Source organism: Odontesthes bonariensis, chromosome 21 (assembly GCF_027942865.1).
Source record: "Odontesthes bonariensis isolate fOdoBon6 chromosome 21, fOdoBon6.hap1, whole genome shotgun sequence".
NCBI lineage: Eukaryota > Metazoa > Chordata > Actinopteri > Atheriniformes > Atherinopsidae > Odontesthes > Odontesthes bonariensis.
In genome coordinates, this window is record NC_134526.1 from 4,969,038 (window position 1) to 4,996,991 (window position 27,954).

Consider the following 27,954-nt stretch of genomic DNA (forward strand, 5'->3'; position numbering starts at 1 on the left):
GAGCCAGAGGGATAAGATCTCAGGGTGCGGGTTGGTGTCGCCCGTCCACGTTTCTCCGGCCGCTCGCCTTCAGCCTCCTGGGCTCAGAGGGGCGATGGGCAGCCAGGGCAGCCCGGTGAAAAGCTACGACTACCTGCTCAAGTTCCTGCTGGTGGGAGACAGCGATGTGGGGAAGGGAGAGATCCTGGACAGCCTGCAGGACGGATCAGCCGAGTCCCCGTACGCGTACAGTAGTGGTGAGTCACCCCCGCCTCAGCTGATTGTTTACCCTGCTCCGTGTGGCGTGCACTAACGAGCAGAACGCAGGGCATTCACATGGAAATGACTCATTCTGCCATCAATGTATAGTATACGCATTGTTGTTGTGTTTACGAGAGAATGTGGCTCTCTGAACAATGCTCTTCTTTGACCTCTGAGTCTAACACATGATGCTCATGTCGCTCCTTTTATTTCCAAAACAACCTTTCTGAGCAGATTCAGAGTTTTTAACTTCCTCCGTGAGCTCCAGTTTTCTCTCTGTCTCCCCTGAACTGTGGGAAGGTTGGATCACCTTCGTCTCTCACTGCTGCTGCAGTGTGCAAACGTCACATGTTTTTATATATTTTTATATAAAAACAGGAAGCGGCTGCAGAGATTCACTGAAACATGTTTAAACAGGAATATAAACCCAGAATCTGAGGCAGAAACAGAGTTTGTTCAGCTCTGAGCAGCTTGCAGTTTTGTAAAAATGAGCAAACACCACAAAGATTTTAGCAGAAATAAAACCATGTCACTGACAATTAAAACCACTTCTGTTTCTGTTGCTTGTGTTCAGGCTTTGTTTCGCATGCAGGAACCTTTTTCATACACATGCTGTAAAACCAACCCATGAAATCATGCCTCAGTCCATTTCTACTCACCATCACCCAGTGCTAAACTCACTGTACGCCTTAAAAAACGGCTCAAAAGTCTTGATCCAGCCCTGATTTCTTTATATATTTACAGAAAAATAGGAAATACCTGCTGTGGGTTATTGATCATGGTCACAAACATGAACATAAACCCAGAATCTGAGTCAGAACCAGAGTTAGTTCAGTTCTGAGCAGCTTTAAAGTGAATATCTGCTCTGAGCTCCTTTCTCCTCCAGCACAGCCTGAACCCTCTCAGACCAGCTTTCTGTCCTTTCTTTAAGGAGTCTTCAGGAATAGTTCTCCAGGCTTCTTGAAGGACATCCCAAAGCTCTTCTTTGGATGTGGGCTGCCTTTTGTTCCGTTCTCTGCCAACATGATCCCACACTGCTTCAGTAATGTTGAGCTCCGGGCTCTGGGGAGGATTCATCCCTCCATCAGACCTGCTGCCACTGATTTTCAGCCCACTTCTTGTGTCCTTTGGCACAGCTCAGCCTTTTCTCCCTGTTTCCCTTCCTTAAGAACGGCTTCCTGACAGCCGCCCTTCCATGGAGCCCATTTCTGATGAGGCTTGGGCCAACAGCAGATGGATCAGCTGAAGGTCCAGATGCATCTCTCAGCTCCTGTGTCAGGTCTTTGCTGGATGTTTTCCTCTTTCTTAAGGACATCACTTTCAGATCCTGTTCATCTGCTGTAGATAGTTCTTTAGGCCTGACACTTCTTCTTCTGTCCTCCACTTGTCCAGTTTCCTCAAATGTTTTAAGGACACACTGCACACCATGCTGAGATATGCAGAGTTTTCAGCTAACAGCTCTTTGGGAATCACCTTGTTGCTGCAGAAATCCTGTTTTCTGTCTGTCACACTGTGTTATCTTTGCTGTTTTTCACAGCCTGATAATATCTCAGGCAGATATCACACAATCATCGTCAGCGGCTTCATTTTACATCATAAACCTTTGATTTATATCCATGAAAATCATCAACATGTTTTTGTCGTTTAAACCTGAGCTGCTAAAACATTAAATAGAAAAAAACTGATGTTTTTTCTTTCCTGCTCGACAAGTTCAGGTTTATGAATCACTGATTATTTTCAGGTCCTGACTTGTATAATGAAGAAGCTTCTGATAAGTGACACAGCTGCACCAGAGGTAAACAACACCTGAGGGCTGTTCCATATTCAGCCCCACAAAGATAATTTACCTCTTTTCCTCTTTATTTCGGTGCATCCTTACAGTCTGGGACACCTTTCTAACTCACCTGGAGTTTGTAGTTTCAGTCCTTTGCTCCAGAGTGTCTCCATATCTTACATCAAGTGTCTCACTCAGTGGGGTCACATGGCTCTGAAAGGATCGGATTATTGGCTAAATGACAATAAGACTGAGTTATAAGGGTAATTCTCCTTGGATATATGGCGGTGAATGAATGGGATCAGAGGCACAAAGCGTGTCATACCCCGGTATGATAGGTGGCGCTGTTGCTAATAGAGCCACTTCCTTATCTCGGGGTCTTAATCCGATTCGATCCAATTCTTAAGCCCTATTCGGACGGGACTAGTTTAATGGGGGGACCTGGGGTAAAGTAATAATAACTGGGAAATCTAGTCCCGTCCGAACGCGCCATGACAGTAAAGATAGCGGAGTATGTCGGTAAACTTTGCCGAGAATTCTACCTCCTGTGAAACGGTCCGGAGTATCTACCATAGGTAATACCACAGCCATTATAACGAACAGCCTTGCCACTCTCTATTAAGCCCCATTGTACCGGCTTTTTGGCTGCAGTTCCACCAGAATTCCACTGGGGGCGTCGGTGGAGACCAGAATGAATGGGGCCCAATGGAGCTAGATGCTACAAATGGTCAGTTTCACCTAAGTCTCCTCAAGAGCGCTCAGATTTGAATGTAGTTTCTGAGAGCTCAACATGGGTTTCAAGTCAAAAATCTACTGAACGAGTACATATATCCCTTTGATTTCTTACAGGTTGGCTTCTTGTTGTCCACCACGCGCTAGCATTGTGCTAATGACAGCTGGTCGACCAGCTATGTATGACGTCATATACACTTCAAATCCTTTTTTTAAGCAAATGAGTGGCTCTAAAAATCTAAAACTCAGCCATGGGTATTTTCTAAACACCCTCTTTCGAAAACAACATTCGAATTACTAGAGAAAAAATTATATCTTGAGATAAGGGCACGAAAGGGCGTATAGCTCCATAGGACTCCATTCATTCTGGTCTCCAAAATTGAGCGCCCCACGTGGAAAAAGGGTGGAACTGCAACCAAAATCGCCTCGTTGGAAACCGGAAATGCACCGTGAGTGGCGTATCTGTACTATTATAGAATCTGTGGTAATACTAATCCCGTGCGAATGCGACCTTCGGTAATAAGTACGGAATATGTCGTCACATCCTTTTAAAGAGAGAAACAATTAGGTGTGTCTGTTTGCAAACATGGAGGTTCTGGATGAAGCGCTGCTTGCAAGCACGCACGGTCGGCGCCATGTCTGTTTACAGATGGGTTTACGGACGTGAAATGAAGACGTGCGTAGCATCCAGGATGTGACGGTTGTGCGTAACCAACAACTCCTCCCATGTTAGATGAATATTACAGGGATTTCTTGTCCCGTCCGAATTGGTCATTTCTTCTCCCTGGCGTCGTCTGGTTAACCAACATTACCATACGTCCCCCCATTGAACTAGTCCCGTCCGAATAGGGCTTTAGTCAGATTAAGGTGTCTACGTGCACTTAATAACTCAGTCTGATTGTAATTTAGCCAATAATCCGATCCTTTCAGTGTAACCCCACTGAGTGTTTGAGCTGCAGCTTCTGCTTTTATATCCATATTTTCATCTGCTCACATTTGTTTGGCCTGAATTTCTCTTTTTTTTTTTGGTAAAATAACTCATCGTAATAAGAAAGCTGTTTTTTTTATTTTATAAAACCCCTGTTTTATTATTTATTTTATTATTGTAAAAGTCTGTTGCTCACAGGCTTTTATTTTGTAAAAGTCTGCTGCTGTCTGCTGTGGAACAGGAAAAGAAAGTAATCGGTGGATCCACCAAACATGGAGAAGGGTACGGAACTTTTACTCGGCCATTTTCATTTTAAAGTTCTTCCAGACGGCGGAGTCGACAGAACCAAAGTCATCTGTAAACACTGCCAAGTTGAATTGTCTTCTCAGCGTAGTAGTTCCAGTCTAAAATATCACTTAAAGGCAAAACACACAACTGATAGCAGCAAGTCATTCAAGGAAACAGACAGTGGAGCGAGGCTTCTACATAAAAACTACAGAAAGATGCTGATGTTAAAAGTGTGTTTGCACAACAAATGTTATGGCACTTTCATTCATATGGCAGCACATTTAAAATAAAGCTAAATGCTAAAAGCTATACGCTACTTTTGGATTCATTTTTGGATTCTGCGTACAAATGCGATGAATCGTGATTAATCAGGGAAATCATGTGATTAATTAGATTAAACATTTTAATCGTTGCCCAGCCCTAGTTATACGAAATGGACCCACAGTTCCTTCTGTCTAACAAAGAAAAAAAAAAAAACAATTATTAACCTACAAATAAAGTCTGTAAATAACCCCAAAATATAAAGTAAACTTAAGAATAGATTTGAACAAAATTCAAAGTAATGAAGATGAGGAATAAATAGCTCCAACACAACAGTTGTTGGTGATATCGGCCGATAAATGCGCCCCGTTTGTCACTTTACATGCAGCCAAAACTCTTTATATGTCAGAAATATGAGTGTTTAAAGCTGGACGCGCAGACGTTGTTCTGGATGATTTAAACCCGGGATGATGCGAGCCTGGAAGCGTCCCAGGAGGCAGGACGAATCATCGGAAAGCATTAAATAAAACGCTGGATTTCTCCGGTTAAAGTGGGCAGGTTTCTGAGCCCCGAAAGGTAAACCCCGTGCAGATGTTTGGAGATGAATCGTGACTTTGGGCAACGGCGGCGCATGATGATGAAAAATGCACGGCTCGGCAGAATGAGGCGCTGATCTGATGAATGCTGGCCTTTGGTGTTTGGCAGCGGGGGGGGGGGGGCGCGCTCAGTGCATTTACTGCAGCTGAAGGTGTTAAAGGCGCCCAACTGAATAAAGGACACCACGGCTCTGGAACTGTCCCAGTTTCACCAGCACGGCTGTGTTTTGATGACCCGGTCTGAGCTGCAGAGTTGATAAACGGACGTTTAAAATCATTCGGAATCCGCAGCCCGGCTCCCACGGAAAAGCATCAGGAGCCTTCAAACGGCTTCATTAAATATGGAGGGGAGGGGAGGCAGCTGAGCACACTCAGACGGGCTTGTTTGTGCAGGCAGAAGCTTTGCTATTGATTTCCATCCCTTTGGCAAAGAGAGGTTAGTGAGCGGGGAAGAGCTTCAGAGGACGCTGAATATTTCAGGAGGAGAAAATCACATTCTGATTGGATAACGCCGTCCACAGCCTGGGTTGGATGGACTAATCTGCCTCCTTCCTCTTCAGTGATGAGTGTTTTTGTCTTCCTGATCATAAACATGGAGGCTTTTCTGGATGGATTTAAGTCTGTAGATAACTTAGGAACAGATTTATGGATATTCCAATGTTTGAGTCTTAAACCTTTTACTGAACAAATGAAACCAAAGACAGACGGGAATAAAAAAGGCTGACAATCTGAGCCACTTTCTCCATCCCACAGCAGTCCTGTGTGTTGTTTTGAGTGTTTTTGTCTTCCTGATCATAAACATGGAGGCTTTTCTGCATGGATTTATGTATCTGCAGATAACTTAGGAACAGATTTATGGATAATATTCCAGTGTTTGAGTCGTAAACCTTTTAATAAACAAATGAAACCACACGCAGATAGAGGAATAAAAACTGAGCCACTTTCTCCATCCCACAGCAGTCCTGTGTGCTGTTTCTAGTGTTTTTGAGTGTTTTTGTGCTCCTGATCTTTAACATGGAGGCTTTTCTGGATGGATTTAAGTCTGTAGATAACTTAGGAACAGATTTAGGAATATTCCAATGTTTGAGTCGTAAACCTTTTACTGAACAAATGAAACCAAAGACAGACAGGGGAATAAAAAAGGCTGACAATCTGAGCCACTTTCTCCATCCCACAGCAGTCCCGTGTGTTGTTTTGAGTGTTTCCCATCATCACATCCTGATAGCATCTCGTCTCGTTGGCAGAACGGGGGTGTTTGTCGTCAGAAATGGGGGACGGATCCTCTCCGAGATGATTCCTCTTGGCTGCGTTAGGCGTTGGGATTTCACGGCCGGCTGATGATAGACGTCAGATAAGAGCCGCTGTAAAGAAAGGAAGCCAATTAAAATGCAACAACGGCCTGAAAAGACACTTCTCTGTGCGTCTGCCTGACAAGCGAAGCTCTTAAATCTTATTTTGTTCGGTGCGGGCTAACAATCGAATATTCCCCGGGGGGGGGGACTTGGCACGGCGGCCCATTGTTTAGCTGTAGCCGTTGATTTGCTGATTTCTCGGCAGCATATCCTCACACAGCAGTCATTACTGGGAGCACGCCGGCTCGTAGATAACCGACTGTACTCCCCGGTGGTGTGACAAAGACCTGGGGGGGCGGATGAGAAGCTGAATGAGGCCTAATCCTCCTCAAAGATGCTCAGACTGCATGAGCGTGAATGAAAAACTCGGCTCATAAATCTGCTGCTCGGGGTTCTGATCCCAGTTTTTATAACAGAGCCTCTTAAGGTTGATCTTTTACAGACTCTGCGTTGGACCAGTCTGCCCGTCCGAAGCAGACTCCAACACACCTGATTCAGGTGAAACGGAGCTCTTAAAGGGTTAGTTCGCCATTTTGCACATTAAGCCCTGTTTGGGGGTATTCTGGGATGAGTTAGAGATGTTCTGATCACAATTTGGACATTTGGTGCTGAACGGAGCATTTAGGTATCCACTGCGGCAGCCCCCCCACCTTTGCATTGAGTCAATGACCACTCAAGCAAACAATCATAAAACGGCATTAAACTTTCGTTTGCAGAGACATGAAACTCACCGTGTGGTCTGTGGTGGACAGCGATACGTTGGCTCGAAAATCACCGCGAAATACGCTTCCAGAGAAGTTGTATTACCATTATTGTCCGTCTTCATTGATTTGTATTGTACACAAACAACGCACTATCGCCACCTAGTGGCTGGATGTCTTGCTGCTGCTATTCAACGGTGTCAGGAAAAATAGGTCCACCAAATGCTAAAACAACTGTTAGAAGGCACATTTCGCTGCGATTTTCGGGTCAATTTCGGGTCAATTTCGATAAATTGACCCGAAAATGCCGTTTTATGATTGTTTGCTTGAGTGGTCATTGACTCAATGCAAAGGTGGGGGGGCTGCAGCAGTGGATACCTAAATGCTTCGTTCAGCACCAAATGTCCAAATTGTGATCAGAACATCTATAATTCACCCCAGACTACCTAAAAACAGGGCTTAATGTGCAAAATGGCGAACTAACCCTTTAAAAAGATTGTTAAGTTCTGCACAAACCTGCTGATCAGGTGTGTTGGAGCAGAGAAACATCTAAAACCTGCAGGATGTGGGTTTCCCTGTGTCATATGTACATGGAGAGGAGAGGTGCATCATGGGAGCTCACCTGATCTTAAAGGGATAATTCGCCTCTTTTGACATGAAGCTGTATGACATCCCATATCAGCAACATCATTTCTGAACATCTTCTTACCCCCTGCTGCGTCCTGTGAGCAGAGTTCCAGCCTCGTTTTGGTGTTGATGAAGGTAGTCCGGCTAGTTGGCTGGGGTTTAAAAAATAAAGCGTCTTGCTTCTCAAAACAATATGCGTTCAACAGAGTAATACATTTGCATCACAAAATGGTTCTCCAGGAAATAGTCAGAGCTCACAATCGCTTGGATCTATTTTCTCTGCTGGCACCGGTTCGAGTCCCACATCGGACGGTCCTTTGCTGCGTGTTGTTCCCCCTCTCCCTGCCCCCTGCTTCCTGTCTCTCTCCACTGTCCTATACAATAAAGGCATAAAAAGCCCAAAAAAATATTTAGAAAAAGAATACTAAAACATACGAATGTCTCCTTTTTTAAGGTGATAATAAATTGATAATAAACTCTTTAGAAAAGCCAAACTTCATTTCTGGTTAGAGATACACAAAACATTGGAAAGTATATCTAATGTGAAAATACCCTTTCCAGTTTTGCATTTTTATTTTAGGGAAAGATGATTTTCAACCAGGGCACTTCAACAATGACTTATTTGGTGTTCTGATATCTGTTTTTAAAACAAACTGGCTGCTTCCTGACCCCCCCACAATAGAGGAATGGAAGGATATCGTTAATGAAGTATACTTAATGGAAAAAATTACTTTTTCACTTCGCCTACAAATGAACAGATTTAGTTGTGGTCACGGCCAGATTTCGTGGAGTTAACAAATTGATAGATTTGTTTTTTGTGGTGTTGTTTTGTCTTTTTGTTTGTTTTATTTATTTATTTATGTAATTAATTCCTGGATTGATTTGTTTTGTTTCAGTTTTTCTCATAATCTGATGCACAGCTCTACGGTCTCCTGTTTATTTTATTTAATATTTTATTCAATTGTTTAAAGAAACCCAGATGTTGATGTCCCAACATACCAGGTACATTTCTGCTACATCCCTCTGTTCTTTTTATTTAAAAAAAAAAAGAAACGCCAAACTTTACTGTGAAACGATACAAATACAAATATTTCCTAATCCAGTCTTTCTCTCGTTGGTTTATCTTCAGGATGTGTGGCTCTGTGAGCTCCGATGTTTCAGAAATCAAAGGTTATGAACACAAACATGTAATCACAGTCTTTATCTTCCACCTTTTTCTGTTTTGTTGGCTGAAAAAGTCTGACTCATTTTCAGCTCTTTGTGCTTCCAAGAAGACTCGAAGTCAGCCGACTCCCAGAATAGCAGCAGCAGTTTCCAGCGCAGACTTCAGAGCAGCAATTGATTATGTGGCATATCTAAGTGAGCTCTGGCAGAAAGAGGAGAGGAAGCACTCGGCACGCAGCGCTGCACTCACTCCAATTCGATTACGCCGTCCTGAGCTCAGCACTTCGGCTGCCCAGCAGCTTCACACTGCCTGGAAATTGGAAGAAATTGCTAACGTTGTTAGCCGGCTGCTGCGACCCATCAGAGGCCGATGCAGTAATGTTTGAGGGAGGTTTCCAACGATCACTGTTGGAGGGCGAAATGTTCCCGTCTGAGTTGGTAACGCAGCGAATTTACAGCTCCGTCTGCAGCTGCCGCTTCCGTTAAAACCGCTCATTGATCTCCTGAAACGGTCGTTTTATTTGCTGCTTTTCAAGCAGCTTTTATGGTGTATTTAACTGGCAAGAATTAGATTTAATCCTTGTTTTGGATTTGCAGATATTACAAAACATCAGCAGCTTTAGATAGAGATAGACGGATAAATACTTTATTCATCCCAATTTGGGAAATTATTGTGAAATTATTGTGTTGCAACAGCGTACAGTATAAAAGATATGTAAACAATTAAAGGAAAAACAAGCAAATAGAATAGAATAAAAATAGAGAATAAACATCAGCTATATACAAATCTACAGTATGAAGATTACGGAAGCCCAGAGCGGACGGGGTTACGTATAAACTTTTTTTTCTGATGGTTTTCTCCAGATAACGAGTTAATTTACCGATGGTTTTCGAGGCCACTTTTTCTCCCCAGTCCGCCCCTGTGTATGTGTTTATATATATTTCTGGCAAAGGTTTTTACCCATTTTTACCCCCCTTTGATTGGAAACTGAATAAAGTCGCCTATGAATCAAACCTGGAGCGTTTGTGAAAATATGCACAAAGAAAATCCCGCTGGTGTGACGAGCATTTAGTTTTTTCTCGCGATAACGAGTTAATTTATCTCGTTATCTCGAGAAAACGATAACGGCACCTCTCGTGCATCATTCGGTAACCATGGAGACGGCCTGGTCCCCTCAGCTGGTCACTGATGAAGTCGACTACATCAGCATAGATATTGAGCTGCAGTCCAGCCGGCTACTTTATTCAGTTTCCAATGAAAGAGGGGTAAAAACCTTTGCCAGAAATCCATTTAAACACATATAAACAGGGGCGGACTGGGGAGAAAAAGTGGCCTCGAAAACCATCGGTAAATGAACTCGTTATCTGGAGAAAACCATCAAAAAAAAGGTTTATACGTAACCACGTCCGCCCTGGGCTTCCGTACTTTATGATTAAGTCAAACACAGATTTACACGAGTGTGGACGTGTGAACGTTGTGAAAAGATAAATAATCTTGTCGGCGGTTGCCAACTCTGGTTGTTCGGTGGTTCACCTGTTTGGCCTCAGGTGAGAGCTCAGGTGAGAGCTCAGGTGAGAGCTCAGGTGAGAGCTCAGGTGAGAGCTCAGGTGAGAGCTCAGGTGAGAGCTCAGGTGAGAGCTCAGGTGAGAGCTCAGGTGAGAGCTCAGGTGAGGCAGCAGCAACATGCCCGGACGTGGGGCAGGTGGCAGCAGAGCAGTCAGACGGGTTTGTCAGCGATGAGCAGCCCTCATGCTGGCGGTCTGTGTTTCGTGGGTTTGAACTGACTCACAGTTTGACTTTGAGAAAACTCCGACTGAAATGGATCAGCTTCTGCTAATTGGCTTAAATTTGCTTTATTCTCCTTTTTTTTTGTTGTTTGTTTAGCTGTAAAACGATGAAGCCAGTTGAGTTTGGCCTTCTGCTGTTCAAAACTTTCACATTTTAACTACTGATTTTATCTACTTTTATGTATTGTTCTTATTTCTTTCTTTTTTTGTTTAAAATTTAAATCATGCTTTTTATTTCTACTGTTTTTTTGTTTCTTTTAAGTATATTTTTTATTCAAGAAAGCACAAAGTAAGATTCATTTAAATAGATTTGTTTTCTTTTTAACTAACAGAACCCACCCACCCACAACACCCATATACTGCTGTAAAGGGGAAAAAAAACACATATAAGCATAGATAGCAAAGTTAAATAAATGAACAATGCAATAAATTAAATAAATAAATAAAGGGAAAACAGTAATAATTATAGTAGTAATGCTAGTAAGAATTAAAGTGTCCGTACAGTGATGAGAAAAATTGAGAAAAATAAATAAATAAATAAACAATATTAATAATAATAATAAAAATAATAATAATGACAGACAATGGGGGCATTACATATTCAAGTACATGTCAATAATTAGGCAAGACTTTGAATCGCCCTGTAGTTGAATTGTGCCGTACAGATAAACCTGCCTTGCCTTGCTGAAAGTTTGACCCCTCAGAGGATGAATCCTCCTGTTTTTATAAGGTTTGGTGTCGGTGACCAAACGGCTGTAAAACTGATGATGCTAAACTACCACAGTGCACATTACACCCAGAGGTGGGTAGAGCAGCCAAAAACTACTTAAGTAAAAGTACTGTTACTTCAGAATAATATGACTCAAGTAAAAGTAAAAAGTAGTCATCCAAATAATTACTTGAGTAAGAGTAAAAAAGTGCTTGGTGAAAAAACTACTCAAGTACTGAGTAACTGTTGAGTAACGTCTGATTTATTTGTTAACACAAGCATTCAATCAGACAGACAAACATACTAAATAATCATCTTTAGGCAAATTAGAGTTCATCCAATTGATAAAATGAATTAAAATGAATTAATTAATTACAAAATAGCTTAAATTAAAATAATCCAGGTAAATTCAAGAACTTTAATAAAGAATAAAAGAGACTTAGGAAATGTTTAAAACATATGTAACCCATATGTAACCTAAAAAACAAACATTCACCTATCCATGGGGGAAAAACGAGTTTAGGAAACTTAGCGCTACATGTTTCCTCAAGTTAGATGCTGAGTTTCTGCTGAAATGTGCGTTTGTTTTGGTTGCCACAGAAGACACATAATGTAGCTGCTGTTTCTCACTCTTTGTAAGGTAAACATGCTTTCAGTATGAGGCCTCGTCTGCGTCTTCATTTCCCACCGTTGGTTCTGACATTTTTCATCTGTTTCTTTGTTGTATTTGGCACTATATAAATAAAAATTAATTGAATTGAATAGGAATTTGGGCCGACAAAGGCGTGGAAGAAGAGCCAATTTACCTTTTTTCCTCCTGAGTACATAATATCATGTGTCATGTTTCATAGTTTTACAGCTTACGGCGTAGAAACAAACACTTTGAAAGTTAGTGTGTATTTCAGCTTATTAGCATCTCTGTAGCCTTTCCCGGACGACCATAAATCCGGCTTAATGGACCACGGTTAGGGTGAGGAACGCGTGCTAAGTTGAGGCATTAATGATCTCTCCTTATTGCAGGTAACTCAAGTTTTAAGCTGCAGTATAAATAGAAAACTCGAAATCCTCCCAGCTTTTGGAATCAGTGAGACTATCGAGCCGATGATTAAACACAAGCACTGAACTCCCAAACTACCAAGGACTCGGGTCAGCTGGTCCAGCCCAGAGTCCAGACTAAACATGGAGAAGCAGCATTTAGCTGTTATGCTGCTAACAAGTGGAACAAACTGCCAGTGGAGATTAAACTTTCACCAAATGGAGACATTTTTAAATCCAGGTTAAAGACATTTCTGTTCTCATGTGTCTATGCATGAAATCTGCACGATATCTTTGAACTTATCCGGACTGTTGCTTGTTTTTAAATTCATTTGAATTGTTTTATTTCTCTCTTTTTATATTCTTTTATGTATTTTTAATGCTTCTTCCACTCCCTGCTGCAATGCTTTTATTTTATGTAAAGCCCTTTGAATTGTTTTGTACATGAAATGTGCTATACAAACAAATTTGACTCCCAAACCCGTCGTTTTGCTTCCTCTCCGCTGAGATGACAGATGACAAACTGTTTCAGTTCTCTGTCATGGTGGTGTAATAAATAACCGAAGTCGCTCCCGGTTCAGAACTGTCTATTAAAGATGCTGTAATGCTGAATCAACCAGGTCTTTAACTTTATTAACAACAGTTATTCTGACACACTTAATGACTTAATGACTGATTGTCTGGACACGTTTTACAGCCACATTACCCACAATGCCTCTGTGTTCTGCTCGTAGAGTGATTCCACATTTTAATGAGTATTTTTGCATTTTAAGAACCATTTGAATCAGATTTAACCAGTTTAATTGTGATTTAGTCTTTATTCTGTGAGTTTTGGTGCATTTAGTTCGGAATCATCTCGTTATCGTGGTCAGTCCTGACGCCTAATGGCTGCTTCTGTCTGTCTCTGTGCAGGAATCGACTATAAAACCACCACCATCCTTTTGGACGGGAGGAGGGTGAAGCTGGAGCTTTGGTAAGCACACAACACCACCGCAAACATCCAGAAGGAAGCTTTATTTGTTCTCTTTTAAGAACTCGCTTCAGTAAAGCCGGAGGCATGGGGCGGGGGGGCTGCAAATTTACAGATTTATATCTTAAACTTTGGATGAATTGATCCGAAAAATGAGGGATAACGTGAGTTCAGGGTGAAATCAGAAGCTCCATCTTTGCCATCGTGGCTCATTCATTTCAAACAATTGTAACAATTGTTTTCAAGCCAGATGTAGAAATATTATTCACAAGTGGAAGACATTCAGGACAGCTGGAGTGGACGTCCCAGCAAGGTCACCCAAAGGTCAGAAACCCAAGAGCTACATCTCAGAAGTTCCCGGATGCATACTAGATTCTCCTAAATGTTGGGTATGCATCATGAGGTTACTACTCATACTCAAACTACCCAAGATGCAACGTAACATGGCGTCGCCGATCGCCATTTCCTGTCAAAACAGCAGTTTCAAGCTAGCTACAACGAAGGTAGGTTCACTTCCTGTTTTCAAAACAAAAGCACCAATTGTATGGTAATGGCTTTCCCTATGATAAAAGGCAACGGGTATTTTATTTTGTGAAAATAACCGGAAGTGCGTTGCTCACTGCGGCTAGCTTTAGTAGCGCCGAATTCGTGGGAACAAAATTGTAAATAGCCGGTATTGTGTCAGGTTTTCAACACGTTGGGGATCTAAACGACTACTTTCTCACCTGAAAATGTTTCAAATGTTGCTAAAGTTTACAGAGTTTAGAGCTTAAGAGAAATCAGCTTCAGGCCGGCTGATTTCGGCTCGGGCAGGAGCGAAATGCATTGTGGGTAAACGCTCTGCATACTGTCTGATAGATCAGTATGTAGTATGCAGTTTCGAACACAGACTTAGTGTTTTACATCACAATAATGGCGGTTTTCAACCTGTGCTCTCCTGCCGATTGTGGCTTGAGTGACTCTGTTTGCTTCTCCGGTGAAGAGGCGTACAAATGGATTTTATAATAAGAAACACAGTTTTATGTGAATGAAGCCACGAATCCTGAGTGTAAAGCAACGGTCCTGAACTTTTGATTAGATGCTTCCTGCGATAGAAACAGTTTGTCTTTGAGGTTTTCCTCATAACTCCAAAACCAAACAGTCCTGAGCTGAAAGTTTCACCTCATTTGTGTTGACTTTGACACAGAAAAAAAGGGTCAAACAGTCACAAAAGTTCACATTTCTGTGGTTGAGTCCGGCCTCTTTGTTTATCCTGTGAAACCTCCGCTTCTTTAAAGGCCGCGACAATGTTTTGGAGTCGTAAAAATGGTCTTTTTTGCAGGAATAAAAACCCCATTTTCACTGCTAAACAGGAAAGATCCCCATCCAGCTGCACGTGCACGTGCGTTGGGATGCAGTGCATGTGTGCGCTCGTCAGTGAGGACTCACTGCAGTGCGAGGCGAGCCCTGCTCGGTGGAAGTAGGCCAAGGAATTCAGCTCCTCGGGGGAGAACCGACGCCTCGTCTTCCCTGTGGGGAGCCGAGCTTAAAGCAGCTCGTGATGCAGAATCCTGTTCTGCTGCCTCAGAGTGGATTTACTGCTCAGAGAGGAGCTTCTTCCTCTTGTTGCTCTCAGGTGGAACAGACAAGGAAACTGAGAACTTTAAGGACCAAGACTTAAAGTCCAGCTTTCTTTTTTTATAATTATTGTCATCAAATCTCCCAGTGAGACACTCGATCCAGATTAAGATGATTCTTCATCATTTCTTTATGTTGGAAAAAGCATATTTTAGGGAAATGAATGCAGCTTTTTTTTAAAGATTCAAGTCTTTAGTTTGAACAAGCAGAAGTGAAGCGATAGATTAAGTCATATGTCAGAAGGTTTTTACATCCAGGAGGTGGTGGACTGTCTGGTTTTAGGCTTTTATAGTCTAAACAGAATCAGCCGTGTGTTTCAGCTCAGTCTCAGAGTCGGTGGGAAAAATGTTAAAGCTCAACATTAAAGGAGACATTCTATCCTTTTTTTTTTTAACAGTTTGACACTATTTTTTGAGATGTTTGAGACACAATTTGGTCAAAATACGTGTTGGTTTTAAGCACAGCCCTGTTATGAACGGGCGGAGACTTGGAGAGGGCTCAACTCCACCCCTTTAGGTGAGGTCAGCAGCTACTTACTTAGCCGTAAGCTAGCAGCAGATGCTAGCAAACAATGCTTTCTCACCAACAGTGATGGACCAAGCCGGAGATGTATTAACCTCATTAAACAGTTGTATTCAGAGACCTACCTCAGACGCCCTGATATATGCTCCCAGGAACAGGAAGAAGGAGTTTTACACCTCAGACGCCCTGATATATGCTCCCAGGAAAAGGAAGAAGGAGTTTTACACCTCAGACGCCCTGATATATGCTCCCAGGAACAGGAAGAAGGAGTTTTACACCTCAGACGCCCTGATATATGCTCCCAGGAACAGGAAGAAGGAGTTTCACACCTCAGACGCCCTGATATATGCTCCCAGGAACAGGAAGAAGGAGTTTTACACCTCAGGCGCCCTGATATATGCTCCCAGGAACAGGAAGAAGGAGTTTTACACCTCAGACGCCCTGATATATGCTCCCAGGAACAGGAAGAAGGAGTTTTACACTTCAGACGCCCTGATATATGCTCCCAGGAACAGGAAGAAGGAGTTTCACACCTCAGACGCCCCGATATATGCTCCCAGGAACAGGAAGAAGGAGTTTTACACCTCAGATGCCCTGATATATGCTCCCAGGAACAGGAAGAAGGCGTTTTACACCTCAGATGCCCTGATATATGCTCCCAGGAACAGGAAGAAGGAGTTTTACACCTCAGACGCCCTGATATATGCTCCCAGGAACAGGAAGAAGGAGTTTTACACCTCAGACGCCCTGATATATGCTCCCAGGAACAGGAAGAAGGAGTTTTACACTTCAGACGCCCTGATATATGCTCCCAGGAACAGGAAGAAGGAGTTTTACACCTCAGATGCCCTGATATATGCTCCCAGGAACAGGAAGAAGGAGTTTTACACCTCAGACGCCCTGATATATGCTCCCAGGAACAGGAAGAAGGAGTTTTACACCTCAGACGCCCTGATATATGCTCCCAGGAACAGGAAGAAGGAGTTTTACACTTCAGACGCCCTGATATATGCTCCCAGGAACAGGAAGAAGGAGTTTTACACCTCAGACGCCCTGATATATGCTCCCAGGAACAGGAAGAAGGAGTTTTACACCTCAGACGCCCTGATATATGCTCCCAGGAACAGGAAGAAGGAGTTTATACACCTCAGACGCCCTGATACATGCTCCCAGGAACAGGAAGAAGGAGTTTTACACCTCAGACGCCCTGATATATGCTCCCAGGAACAGGAAGAAGGAGTTTTACACCTCAGACGCCCTGATATATGCTCCCAGGAACAGGAAGAAGGAGTTTTACACCTCAGACGCCCTGATATATGCTCCCAGGAACAGGAAGAAGGAGTTTTACACAATATGTCACCTTTGATTTACACTTTAAACATGTAAAGTTTGTATTAACGTTGTATTTTTAAGCAGAACTGCAGACTTAATCTTTCTTTAACATGAAATTAGCTACAATAGGCCGACTTTGGCCTCACCTGTTGATGATATTTCACCCTAAAGCTTTTATCAGCCGGTACAGATGTGACGCAGATGTTTTTGTGCGTTCCTTAAGCATGTTTTCTGCCGCCCTCCACAGGGACACCTCGGGTCAGGGGAGGTTCTGCACCATCTTTCGCTCTTACTCCCGTGGCGCTCAGGTGAGAAACAGACAGGTTAAACAGCTAAACCCGATGCTGCCTGCATCTGTCTTCATCTTGTGCACGTCGTTTCTCCTCAGGGGATCCTGCTGGTGTATGACATCACCAACCGGTGGTCGTTCGACGGCATCGACAGGTGGATCCGAGAGATCGATGAGGTGAGGGTGATGATTAAACGGTTGACTGGACTCTGTCTGTATCAGCTGACTCCACCTTCCTCTTAATTTTCAGTCTAAATGTGAACTTCTTTAGAGGTTCCTGTTTATTTAACCCAGTAACGTACCTGCTGGAGCTCTTAGTGTAAAGGTAAAAAGAGCCCTCGACCCTCCATAGATGCAGAGAAACTTGACGCTTCTATGGCAGATTGAACCCAAACGGCTTCATTCTTCAGCTTGTTTTAAAGGTGATAAACTGTAATTCCTGCTGATCTAACACCCAGCTAAAGGCAAGGCATCTTTATTTATATCGCGCATTTCATACCACAGGCAACTCAATGTGCTTTACATAAAGGCATTTAAAAGATAAAAATTAAAACACAGTTAAAAGCAATCAAAGAAGAGGGCGAAAAATAAAAATATAAAAAATAGTCATTCATTCATTAATTAAAAAGTGAAGAGTGCAGATAAAATACTTTCAGTAATCTCTTAAAAGTCTCTTTTCGCCCTAATTTCTTTGCTTCTGCTTCATATCTTTCCGTCTTCAAACCTCCTGATTGACAATAAAAAAACCGTCTGAAGTGAAGCTGCCCGAGGCGGTAAATCCCAGCCGCGGGCTTCTCGCCTCGCGTCCTTCCTGCTGATCTGGAAACAAAGAGGATGTCCTCCCTGAGTGTGTGTTGGGTGGTATTTTTGGCCTGTGGAATGTTTGCTCCACTTCGGCCTTTCCTGCTCCACCTCCACAGAAGTGGCATGTCGCACCTCCTTTAAAAAGAGGAATGAAGTAAAGTCTCAGAATTCTGTTGGTGATTAAGCACCATCGCTTTGAGATGAAGCTGGAATCGCCTTGTTTTTACTCCGATTATCAGTCCTGAGCTGAGGTAAAGATCAGGAATGATGTGAAAGAAGCTAAATGTTTTAGAAGCAGGAGCTTCTTCTTCAATAACAGATTTCTGACACTTTTCTGCACATTCCTAATGAAATCTTTCATCATTTTTCTCCATCATTTCCACATGAATTTCACCGACTCTGTGTGACGTTTTCCGGGAACAAGTTTTTTTGTGCTTAAAAAGGTGAACTCATGATTCATCCGATCTTAGAGAGCTAAAACCGTAAAATAAAATGACTTCTGAGGGTGTTTAAATGTCGTTAAGGTGGCCTACGTAACATAAAGTTTACAGCACAAATCTCCCAAATCAGCTTGTGAGATCAATAAAAGTACAAAAAGACATAATAATGGGTAAAATTTAGGTTTTAAAAGTAAATTCATGGATAATTTAGCTTGTCTCGGCTTCTAAAAGACATTAAATTATGATAAAAAGTATTTAAATGAGTCACAGGAGGGCTCACGGTGGTGAAAAGTTGTAATAAACGGGTGAAAACGCTCTTAATGCTGAGCTAATCTGTCTCTGGATCAGCGAGGGAAGCTGAAACAGCTCAGTGTTCACAAGCCGGACCAGAATCTGACAACCAAAACCAAGCTGAACACGCCGGGGAGAGGATGAAAGGAGCATGTATTATATGACCTCTGTTTGGAATAAACAGAAAAATCACCTCAATTTGAAGCAACTCATCTCGTTAAATGGATTCAAACGAGCCCTGAATCTGTCAGAAGCAGATAAATGGGGTTTTAGTTGTTGTGTTTGACCAATTCTGCCACTTTTCAGCCTTTTGTTACCGCGGTGACGAATTTCGTGAAACTTTGGAGTCGTAAACTTGTGTTCCTTTTTCGTATCCTCACACCTAAGTTCTTTGGTTTCGGTGTGTCGTCGTGTTTCTTACGGCTCACCTGAGTTTCTGCCCTGATCTTAAATCTCAGAATTTTATTTCATGGTTACTCAAAAGGTTAAATAACACGGTGTGACGCTCCACCGCTGAAAACTCCTTTTGTTTTTGCTTTTTTGTTTGTTTTTTTTATAATTATTTTTTTGGGCTTTTGTGCCTTTAACTCATTGGCTGCCAGCCATTTTCAGTTCAGAGCCACCCATACTGCCAAGTGTTTTTCAGTATTTTGACTGATTTTCCAAGACCCACAGAAAAGTGTGTCTTATGACTATGTACACACCGAAATTACCAAAAGAAAGAGTAGACTCTCTTCTTTCATCAGGAAAAAAAAGTTTGTTTCTACCATTTTCAGTCTTTTAGTAATAGACAGTAGAACATAGGTTGGTTTCACCAAAAACAGCTGTTTGACCCAAAAAATGGAGAAAACGAGCTCTTTTTCTTTTTTGTGCATAGTAGCACTGCTGCCACCTAGCGGGTAATTTTGCCAGTATATTCTCTGTTTAGTGTTTACAAGCCTAAGATTTAGTGACGAACTCCGCTAGATTGTCCCCCAGCCCGCTCCGTTAAAAACGCAATTGACGTCTATAGACGTCTTTGGCAGTGAACGTTTTTTTTTAATTGACGTCTATAGACGTCAATGGCACCGAAAGAGTTAATGGACAGGACAGTTGAAGAGAGACAGGAAGCAGGGGGCAGAGAGAGGGGGAAAGACATGCAGCAAAGGGCCGTCTGATGCGGGACTCGAACCGGGGTCAGCTGCAGCGAGAACTGTAGCCTCTGTACATGGGGCGCCTGCTACGGACCACCCCTGTTTTATAATTTATTTTATTATTGTAAAAGTCTGCCGCTCACAGGCTTTTATTTTGTAAAAGTCTGTTGCTCACAGGCTTTTATTTTGTAAAAGTCTGTTGCTCACAGGCTTTTATTATTGTAAAAGTCTGTTGCTCACAGGCTTTTATTTAGTAAAAATCTGTTGCTGTCTGCTGTGGAACAGGAAAAGAAAGTAATCGGCGGATCCACCAAACATGGAGAAGGGTACGGAACTTTTACTCGGCCATTTTCATGTTAAAGTTCTTCCAGACGGCGGAGTCGACAGAACCAAAGTCATCTGTAAACACTGCCAAGTTGAATTGTCTTCTCAGCGTAGTAGTTCCAGTCTAAAATATCACTTAAAGGCAAAACACACAACTGATAGCAGCAAGTCATTCAAGGAAACAGACAGTGGAGCGAGGCTTCTACATAAAAACTACAGAAAGATGCTGATGTTAAAAGTGTGTTTGCACAACAAATGTTATGGCACTTTCATTCATATGGCAGCACATTTAAAACAAAACTAAATGCTAAAAGCTATACGCTACTTTTGGATTCATTTTTGGATTCTGCGTACAAATGCGATTAATCGCGATTAATCAGGGAAATCATGTGATTAATTAGATTAAAGAATTTAATCGTTGCCCAGCCATAATAAAAATGCACCTCAGAGCTTCTCTTGGATTTAGGAAAGAATAAACTGTGGCTGCACGGTTAAGATGAACATTTAAAGTAAAGTGTAATTTTCCTCACATCTCTGCAACGTGAGCTGAGCCATCGAGCCAAATGTTCGTGGGGGGGGGGGGGGGGGGGTGATGAGCAGGAATGATCAGTTGATGCAGATAGATAATCAATGAGACAACAGCTGGTGCACCATGTGGATCCACCCACAGCTTCCACAGAGTGGTCACATCACAGTGAAGTATTGATTCTGAGCTCCCTGAAATCTCATGGATTCATTCAGACGTGTCGGCGTCAGTGACACGGTACTAACCGTGTGATTGGACAGCAAACTTCTTACATGCATCATTTCATCCTACATTTCAGCACACTGCAATACATGCTGAAGTTATTGATCCCTCTGTGTTACAAAGAGCTCTGATTGGCTTCTTCCTCTTCAGGGGTTTCATCATTATTCTCACAGCAATGAGCTCAGTTGTTATCAGCTGAGAAAAACGTGATCTTTCACTTCACCCGGAGTATGTTTACAAGCACAGATTCAGATCTTACTCTGAAAAAGACGCGACCGTGCAGCCTCGCCTTAATGGTCACACTGTGTTTGGAGTAAGTAATAATCCATTAAAGCTGCGTCGTTCATTCTGATTTAATCGGGTCATGTTGATATGATCATCCTACCAGAGATATCGCCATTAAGATTTAGAGATTTGTGCTACTTTTTGGAACAAATGGATCAAAATCTGATTATTAACTTGCGTTGAAGCGTTTGCCTACCCCTCAATAAAGAATCCATCCATCCATCCTACCAAACTAATAAATGAACGACCTACCTACCGGACAACCTACCGAATTAAAAAACTACCAACCTACCTATCTATCGAACGAACAAATAACCTACCAACGGAACTATCTATCAACCAACCTACTAATCTGCCAAAAAAAACAAAACTACCTACTGAACGAATGAACTACCTACTTACCAAACAATCTGTCTACCAAACGTACTACCGAATGAATGACCTACCTACCGATCAACCTGCCTCCCTATCTACTGAACGAACAAATTAACTATCTATCGAACAAACTACCTCCCTCAAAAACAAATGAACTACGTACCTTCTGAACAACATCTCTCCCTTTCAACCGAATGAACAAATGAACTATCTATCCAACAAACTACCAACCTACCTAGCTAATAAACGAATGAACAAATGAACTATCTATCCAACAAACTACCTGCCTACCTATCTAGCGAATAAACGAATGAACTACGAACCTTCTGAACAATATACCTTCTTATCTACCGAATGAACAAATGAACTATCTATCCAACAAACTACCAATCAACCTAGCTAATAAACGAATGAACAAATGAACTATCTATCCAACAAACTACCTGCCTACCTATCTAGCGAATAAACGAATGAACTACGAACCTTCTGAACAATATACCTTCTTATCTACCGAATGAACAAATGAACTATCTATCCAACAAACTACCAATCAACCTAGCGAATAAACGAATGAACAAATGAACTATCTATCCAACAAACTACCTGCCTACCTACCTAGCGAATAAACGAATGAACTACGAACCTTCTGAACAATATACCTTCTTATCTACCGAATTAACAAATTAACTATCTATCCAACAAACTACCAACCAACCTAGCTAATAAACGAATGAACAAATGACTATGTATCCAACAAACTACCTACCTACCTAGCAAATAAACGAATGAACTACGAACCTTCTGAACAATATACCTTCTTATCTACCGAATGAACAAATGAACTATCTATCCAACAAACTACCTACCTACCTAGCAAATAAACGAATGAACTACGAACCTTCTGAACAATATACCTTCTTATCTACCGAATGAACAAATGAACTATGTATCCAACAAACTATCTACCTACCTAGCAAATAAACGAATGAACTACGAACCTTCTGAACAATATACCTTCTTATCTACCGAATGAACAAATGAACTATCTATCCAACAAACTACCTACCTACCTAGCAAATAAACGAATGAACTACGAACCTTCTGAACAATATACCTTCTTATCTACCGAATGAACAAATGAACTATGTATCCAACAAACTATCTACCTACCTAGCAAATAAACAAATGAACTACGAACCTTCTAAACAATATACCTTCTTGTCTACCGAACGAACAAATGAACTATCTATCCAACAAACTACCAACCAACCTAGCTAATAAACAAATGAACAAATTAACTATCTATCCAACAAACTACCTGCCTACCTACCTAGCGAATAAACGAATGAACTACGAACCTTCTGAACAATATACCTTCTTGTCTACCGAACGAACAAATGAACTATCTATCCAACAAACTACCAACCAACCTAGCTAATAAACGAATGAACAAATTAACTATCTATCCAACAAACTGCCTACCTACCTAGCGAATAAACGAATGAACTACGAACCTTCTGAACAACATACCTTCTTATCTACCGAACGATAAACTACCTACCAAAATGAATGGACAAACGAATGAATGGAAAGTTTGTCAGTGTGACTTGACATCATTCCCCAGCAAGGCAGTACACCAAACAGGAATCATTTCATTCATTATTCTGTATTAAATAAAACATTGAACAAAGTTCTCTGAAAGAATTTTTAGCTAATTTATTTATAAAGTGAAATGAGGCCACATTTATTTTTCCTCTTCGTACTGCCGAGGTTCATCGAAAAAACAAAAAGTCTCAATTATAAGGACAAAGTCAAAAGCTGATGTTTTACGCTCTAAAATGGTTTTATTTCATGTTTCCAGTTTCTTTAGAAGCGTATGAAGAAAAGATTTTAGGTGTTTTATTAAAGGGCGGCTGCTGAAAAAAAGCAAAGTTTTGATGTAAACAACAAACCAGAGTAAAGTTTGCACGTCTGAAAGAGGTTAATGAATCGATTCAGTTCCTTTTGTCCGTTGATCAGAGACACGTTCGAGTCAAATAACTGAAATAATGAAGTGAGATCCTGCAGCTGCCTTCAGTTTCTCATCTGCGTAGAAAAACAGAAAATAGTTCAGAAAAACCGTGTTGTAGACAGAACCGCCATAGATTCAGATTAGCATACATGCTCACTATCAACCCAGACAGGTAAGTACAAATCTCTAGTTGTTAGAAGTCTGGGTTCTGATGTGTAGAAGCTGTGAGGAGCAGGAGAGGCTGATGAGTGGTGACGGTCAGCAGGTCGCTGCCATCATGTTTCAGCCACTTCATCAGGACAGATGGCGCCGCCTCCAGCTTGTTGAATGTGTAAAGTCTCAGACTCGCTAATTTCTCTTTTATCTTTTAAATGAGTCACAGGAGGGCTCACAGTGGTGAAAAGTTGTAATAAACGGGTGAAAACGCTCTTAATGCTGAGCTAATCTGTCTCTGGATCAGCGAGGGAAGCTGAAACAGCTCAGTGTTCACAAGCCGGACCAGAATCTGACAACCAAAACCAAGCTGAACACGCTTCAATAGATAGAAAGAAGCCCTGAATCTGTCAGAAGCAGATAAGTCAGGTTTTAGTTGTTGTGTTTGACCAATTCTGCCACTTTTCAGCCTTTTTTTTTACCTTGGGGACGAATTTTGTGAAGCTTTGGCGTCGTAAACTTTTGTTCCTTTTTCGTATCCTCACACCTAAGTTCTTTTGTTTCGGTGTGTCGTCGTGTTTCTTACGGCTCACCTGAGTTTCTGCCCTGATCTTAAATCTCAGAATTTTATTTCGTGGTTACTCAAAGGTTAAATAACACGGTTTCTCGCTCCACCGCTGAAAACTCCTTTTGTTTTAATGTGCTGATCGCTTCTTTCCTCAGTCGATGCATCTTCAGTTCTTCTTCATGTTTGAAAATGGATAAAATATACTAGGGTCCCTAAAATCTTTTATTCGACCTAAAGATGATTCGTCAAATTTAAAGTCTTGATTGTGGATGTTTTACAAGCTGAATGTTAAAGCTGTCAGCGGCGGGTTGATCGGCCCTCTGATGTTTTTGTTTTTTTTCCCTTCCCAGCATGCCCCAGGCGTGCCTCGGATCCTCGTAGGCAACCGCCTCCACCTGGCCTTCAAGCGACAAGTTCCCACCGAGCAGGCGAGGGCGTACGCCGAGAAGAACGGCATGACCTTCTTCGAAGTCAGCCCCCTGTGCAACTTCAACGTCATCGAGTCGTTTACGGAGCTGTCGCGCATCGTCCTGATGAGGCACGGCATGGAGAAGTTCTGGAGGCCCAACAGAGGTGGGTGGAGGGGGAACGAGCAGGGGAGCGCCAAGTCTGCTGCCCAATTCATCGATGATTAACTCTAATTAACTCACCTCACTCCCGACATCTCACTCAGTGGGTCGACATGGCACTGAAAGGATCGGATTATTGGCTAAATTACAATAAGATTGAGTTATTAAGTGCATGTAGACACCTTAATCTGACAAGAAATTGGATCGGATCGGATTACTCGCGATTACGTTTGGCAGAAATGAGCAGTAGCCAATGAGATTTCGTCATTAGCTATAAATCCGCCCTTCAGACATTCACGATTGGTTACTGATAGAAAGGAAGTGCCATTATTTGGGTGACATATCATTGTGCAGGAGACTCAGAGCTTTCCAACGATACCGGTCATGACAGACTTCAGTAAATAGACGAAGCTCGGCATGGCGCGTTGGAATGCTAACTTTTTGGTAAATTCGGGAGAAACGTACCGCCGCGAGTTAACAAAATGTAATAAAATAAACATTTTAATTTATGTTCTCAACGTTTTCTTTATAGCAGGTTGAAATAACAAATATTTAAGGAGTAGACCAGCCCAAAATCTCAAAATTGATCAGTGCATGAAAAATCCGTGTCACGCTTAAGCCCCGCCTGTTTGGGGGGGAAAGAAAAAAAATTACCTCGATTCTGCCCCGCAACAATTAGGTCACACCCAGTACTGCTCCCCTATTGGTTTGGCTTTCAGCCAACCTCTCAGATTCCTTTGTTTCCGAGGTAACGGTTCACATGCGTCTCAGGCCGGATCAAACCGGTTCCAACCCTGTAACCAGGCAGTTCTAAACTAGCCTCAAACTAGCTTTTCACCCTTGTTTTTTGGGCCGAAACCTACCTCAGCTCTTGTGTGTTGGCATGTAATTTCATCATACACGTGAGTTGTTCTATATTCATACATGTTCTGCTAAGCAAAACAAAGTCTTCGCTAAAGTTTCACATCTGATCTTGGAGTGTCCTCGGGAGAAGTCGGTCTAACCCAAAGATAAACAGGTCTATGAAGCCGCCTTGTTGGAATAGAATAAAAGAGTATTAAAAAAAATTACCTCTGTTCTGCCCCGCAACAATTAAGTCACACCCAGTACTGCTCCCCTATTGGTTTGGCTTTCGGCCAACATCTCAGATTTCTTTGTTTCCGAGGTAACGGTTCACATGCGTCTCAGGCCGGATTCAATTCAATTCAATTTTATTTATTTAGCGCCAAATACAACAAATGTCACCTCAAGGCACTTAGATAGAAAAGTCCAATTCAAGCCAATTGGAATTCAATTAATTGTAATCATAATTATTCATAAAATAATCCAATTCGGTCATATAGAGCCAATTCAAAAACAATTTCCTAGCTGAGGAAACCAACAGATTGCAGTGAAACTTTGTTTTCGGTCCAATCTCCCGTCCTGAGAGTGCCTGAGGCGACTGTGGAGAGGAAACCGGTTCAAACCGGTTCAAGCCTGTAACCAGGCAGTTCTAAACTGGCCTCAAACTAGCTTCACCCTTGTTTTTTGTTTGTGTTTCCCTCCGCAGTCTTCAGCCTCCAGGACCTCTGCTGCAGAGCCATCGTGTCCTGCACGCCGGTCCACCTCATCGACAAGCTTCCGCTGCCCGTCGCCATCAAGTCCCACCTCAAGTCCTTCTCCATGGCCAACGGCATGAACGCCGTCATGATGCACGGACGCTCCTACTCGCTGGCCAACCCGGCCGGCGGCTCCAAAGGAAACAGCCTGAAGCGCCCCAAGTCCATCCGCCCGCCGCAGAGCCCGCCGCAGAACTGCACGCGCAGCAACTGTAAGATCTCCTAACTTTGGCGGGGCGGCGTGAGCCGGACGGAGTCCCGGGAACTTCCTAGGTGACGGACTCGACTCTCACTACATCCACCTGCTCAGATGGAGCGACGAGCGTTAGCGACATGTACAGACACAAACTCTTTATGGATATTTAGTTAGCCTCCATCATGCACAGCATCCCCGTGCACCCCGACCTCGCCTCAAACGCCGTTCTTCACCTTCACGTCGCACAGTTTCCTTTCTTCTTCCGATTCAGTGACCAATAAGCTGCGCCTCAGAGACCCGTCGGTCCTGTGACCGCTCTGCATCCTGCGCCGGTTACCCTCTTTAAGCAAAGCGCCCCCTCCTGACCCGCTAACACCTGACGGACCTGGTCGGATCCGGTTTGACTGGACCCAACCGGATCCAACTGGATCTGAACGGATCTGACTGGACCCAACCGGACCCAACCGGACCCAACCGGACCCGACCGGATCCGACCGGATCCGACTGGACCCAACCGGACCCAACCGGACCCGACCGGATCCGACTGGACCCAACCGGACCCAACCGGATCTGATCTGATCGGATCTGACCGGATCCAACTGACCCAACCGGACCCAACCGGACCCGACCGGATCTGACCGGATCTGACTGGACCCAACCGGATCTGACCGGATCTGACCGGATCTGACTGGACCCAACCGGACCCAACCGGACCCGACCTGACTGGACCCAACCGGACCCAACCGGATCTGACCGGACCCAACCGGACCCGACCGGATCTGACCGGACCCAACCGGATCCAACTGGATCTGACCGGATCTGACTGGACCCAACCGGACCCAACCGGACCCGACCTGACTGGACCCAACCGGACCCAACCGGATCTGACCGGACCCAACCGGACCCGACCGGATCTGACTGGACCCAACCGGACCCAACCGGATCTGACCGGATCTGACCGGATCCGACCGGATCCAACTGGACCCGACCGGACCCAACCAGACGCGACCTGTCTGACTGGACTCGACTGGATCCGACCGGTCGGATCCGGTCAGATGTTTTGGTCCCAGGAGGGATCTGAACGATACATTGGGTCCGGTCAGATCCAGTCAGATCCAGTCAGATCCGGTCGGATCCGGTCGGACCCAAGCCTCAGGTCCAGATTTGTGTGTGAGCCTCACGGTTTCCCTCTTCGGCCCCCGATAAGCGGGAGTGCGAGCGGTTTGCGGGGGGAGCCAGTGATGCTCGCTGCCACGTGCTTCATGTTTTATTAACTTTCTGACTAATTTAACCGAAGCCTCGAAACCAAAACTTAAACAAACTCCAGAGCGTCGAAGATCAAAGACGAAACATTTCGTGCACAGAGGCTTTTTGTCGGGATTTTGCAGGACAAAAGCTGCAGTTCGGCCCCCAAACTCGGAACATCTCGGCGCGTTTAAATAAACAATCGTCCGGGACTATTTTCAGCAGCGGATTAATCATTTGGAACATCACCATGTTTCTCCCATAAATAGACTTTTCCATCTGCGTTTGG

General features: G+C 43.1%; 1 protein-coding gene across 1 annotated transcript; it reads left to right on the plus strand.

Moving 5' to 3' along the window:
* Nucleotides 1-26,862, plus strand: LOC142370906 (ras-related protein Rab-40C). Its single transcript, XM_075453432.1, has 6 exons — nucleotides 1-236; nucleotides 13,108-13,168; nucleotides 16,884-16,944; nucleotides 17,025-17,102; nucleotides 24,408-24,630; nucleotides 26,176-26,862. The coding sequence occupies exons 1-6, from the start codon at nucleotides 95-97 to the stop codon at nucleotides 26,448-26,450; spliced, it is 840 nt and encodes a 279-aa protein (XP_075309547.1). The 5' UTR covers nucleotides 1-94; the 3' UTR covers nucleotides 26,451-26,862.
* The last annotated feature ends 1,092 nt before the right edge of the window (nucleotides 26,863-27,954 follow it).

Coding starts and splice junctions, on each gene's coding strand:
- LOC142370906 (XM_075453432.1), top strand. CDS start 95: ATGGGCAGCCAGGGCAGCCCGGTGAAAAGCTACGACTACCTGCTCAAG. Junction 237..13,107: donor CCCGTACGCGTACAGTAGTG/GTGAGTCACCCC, acceptor GTCTCTGTGCAG/GAATCGACTATAAAACCACC. Junction 17,103..24,407: donor GGATCCGAGAGATCGATGAG/GTGAGGGTGATG, acceptor TTCCCTTCCCAG/CATGCCCCAGGCGTGCCTCG.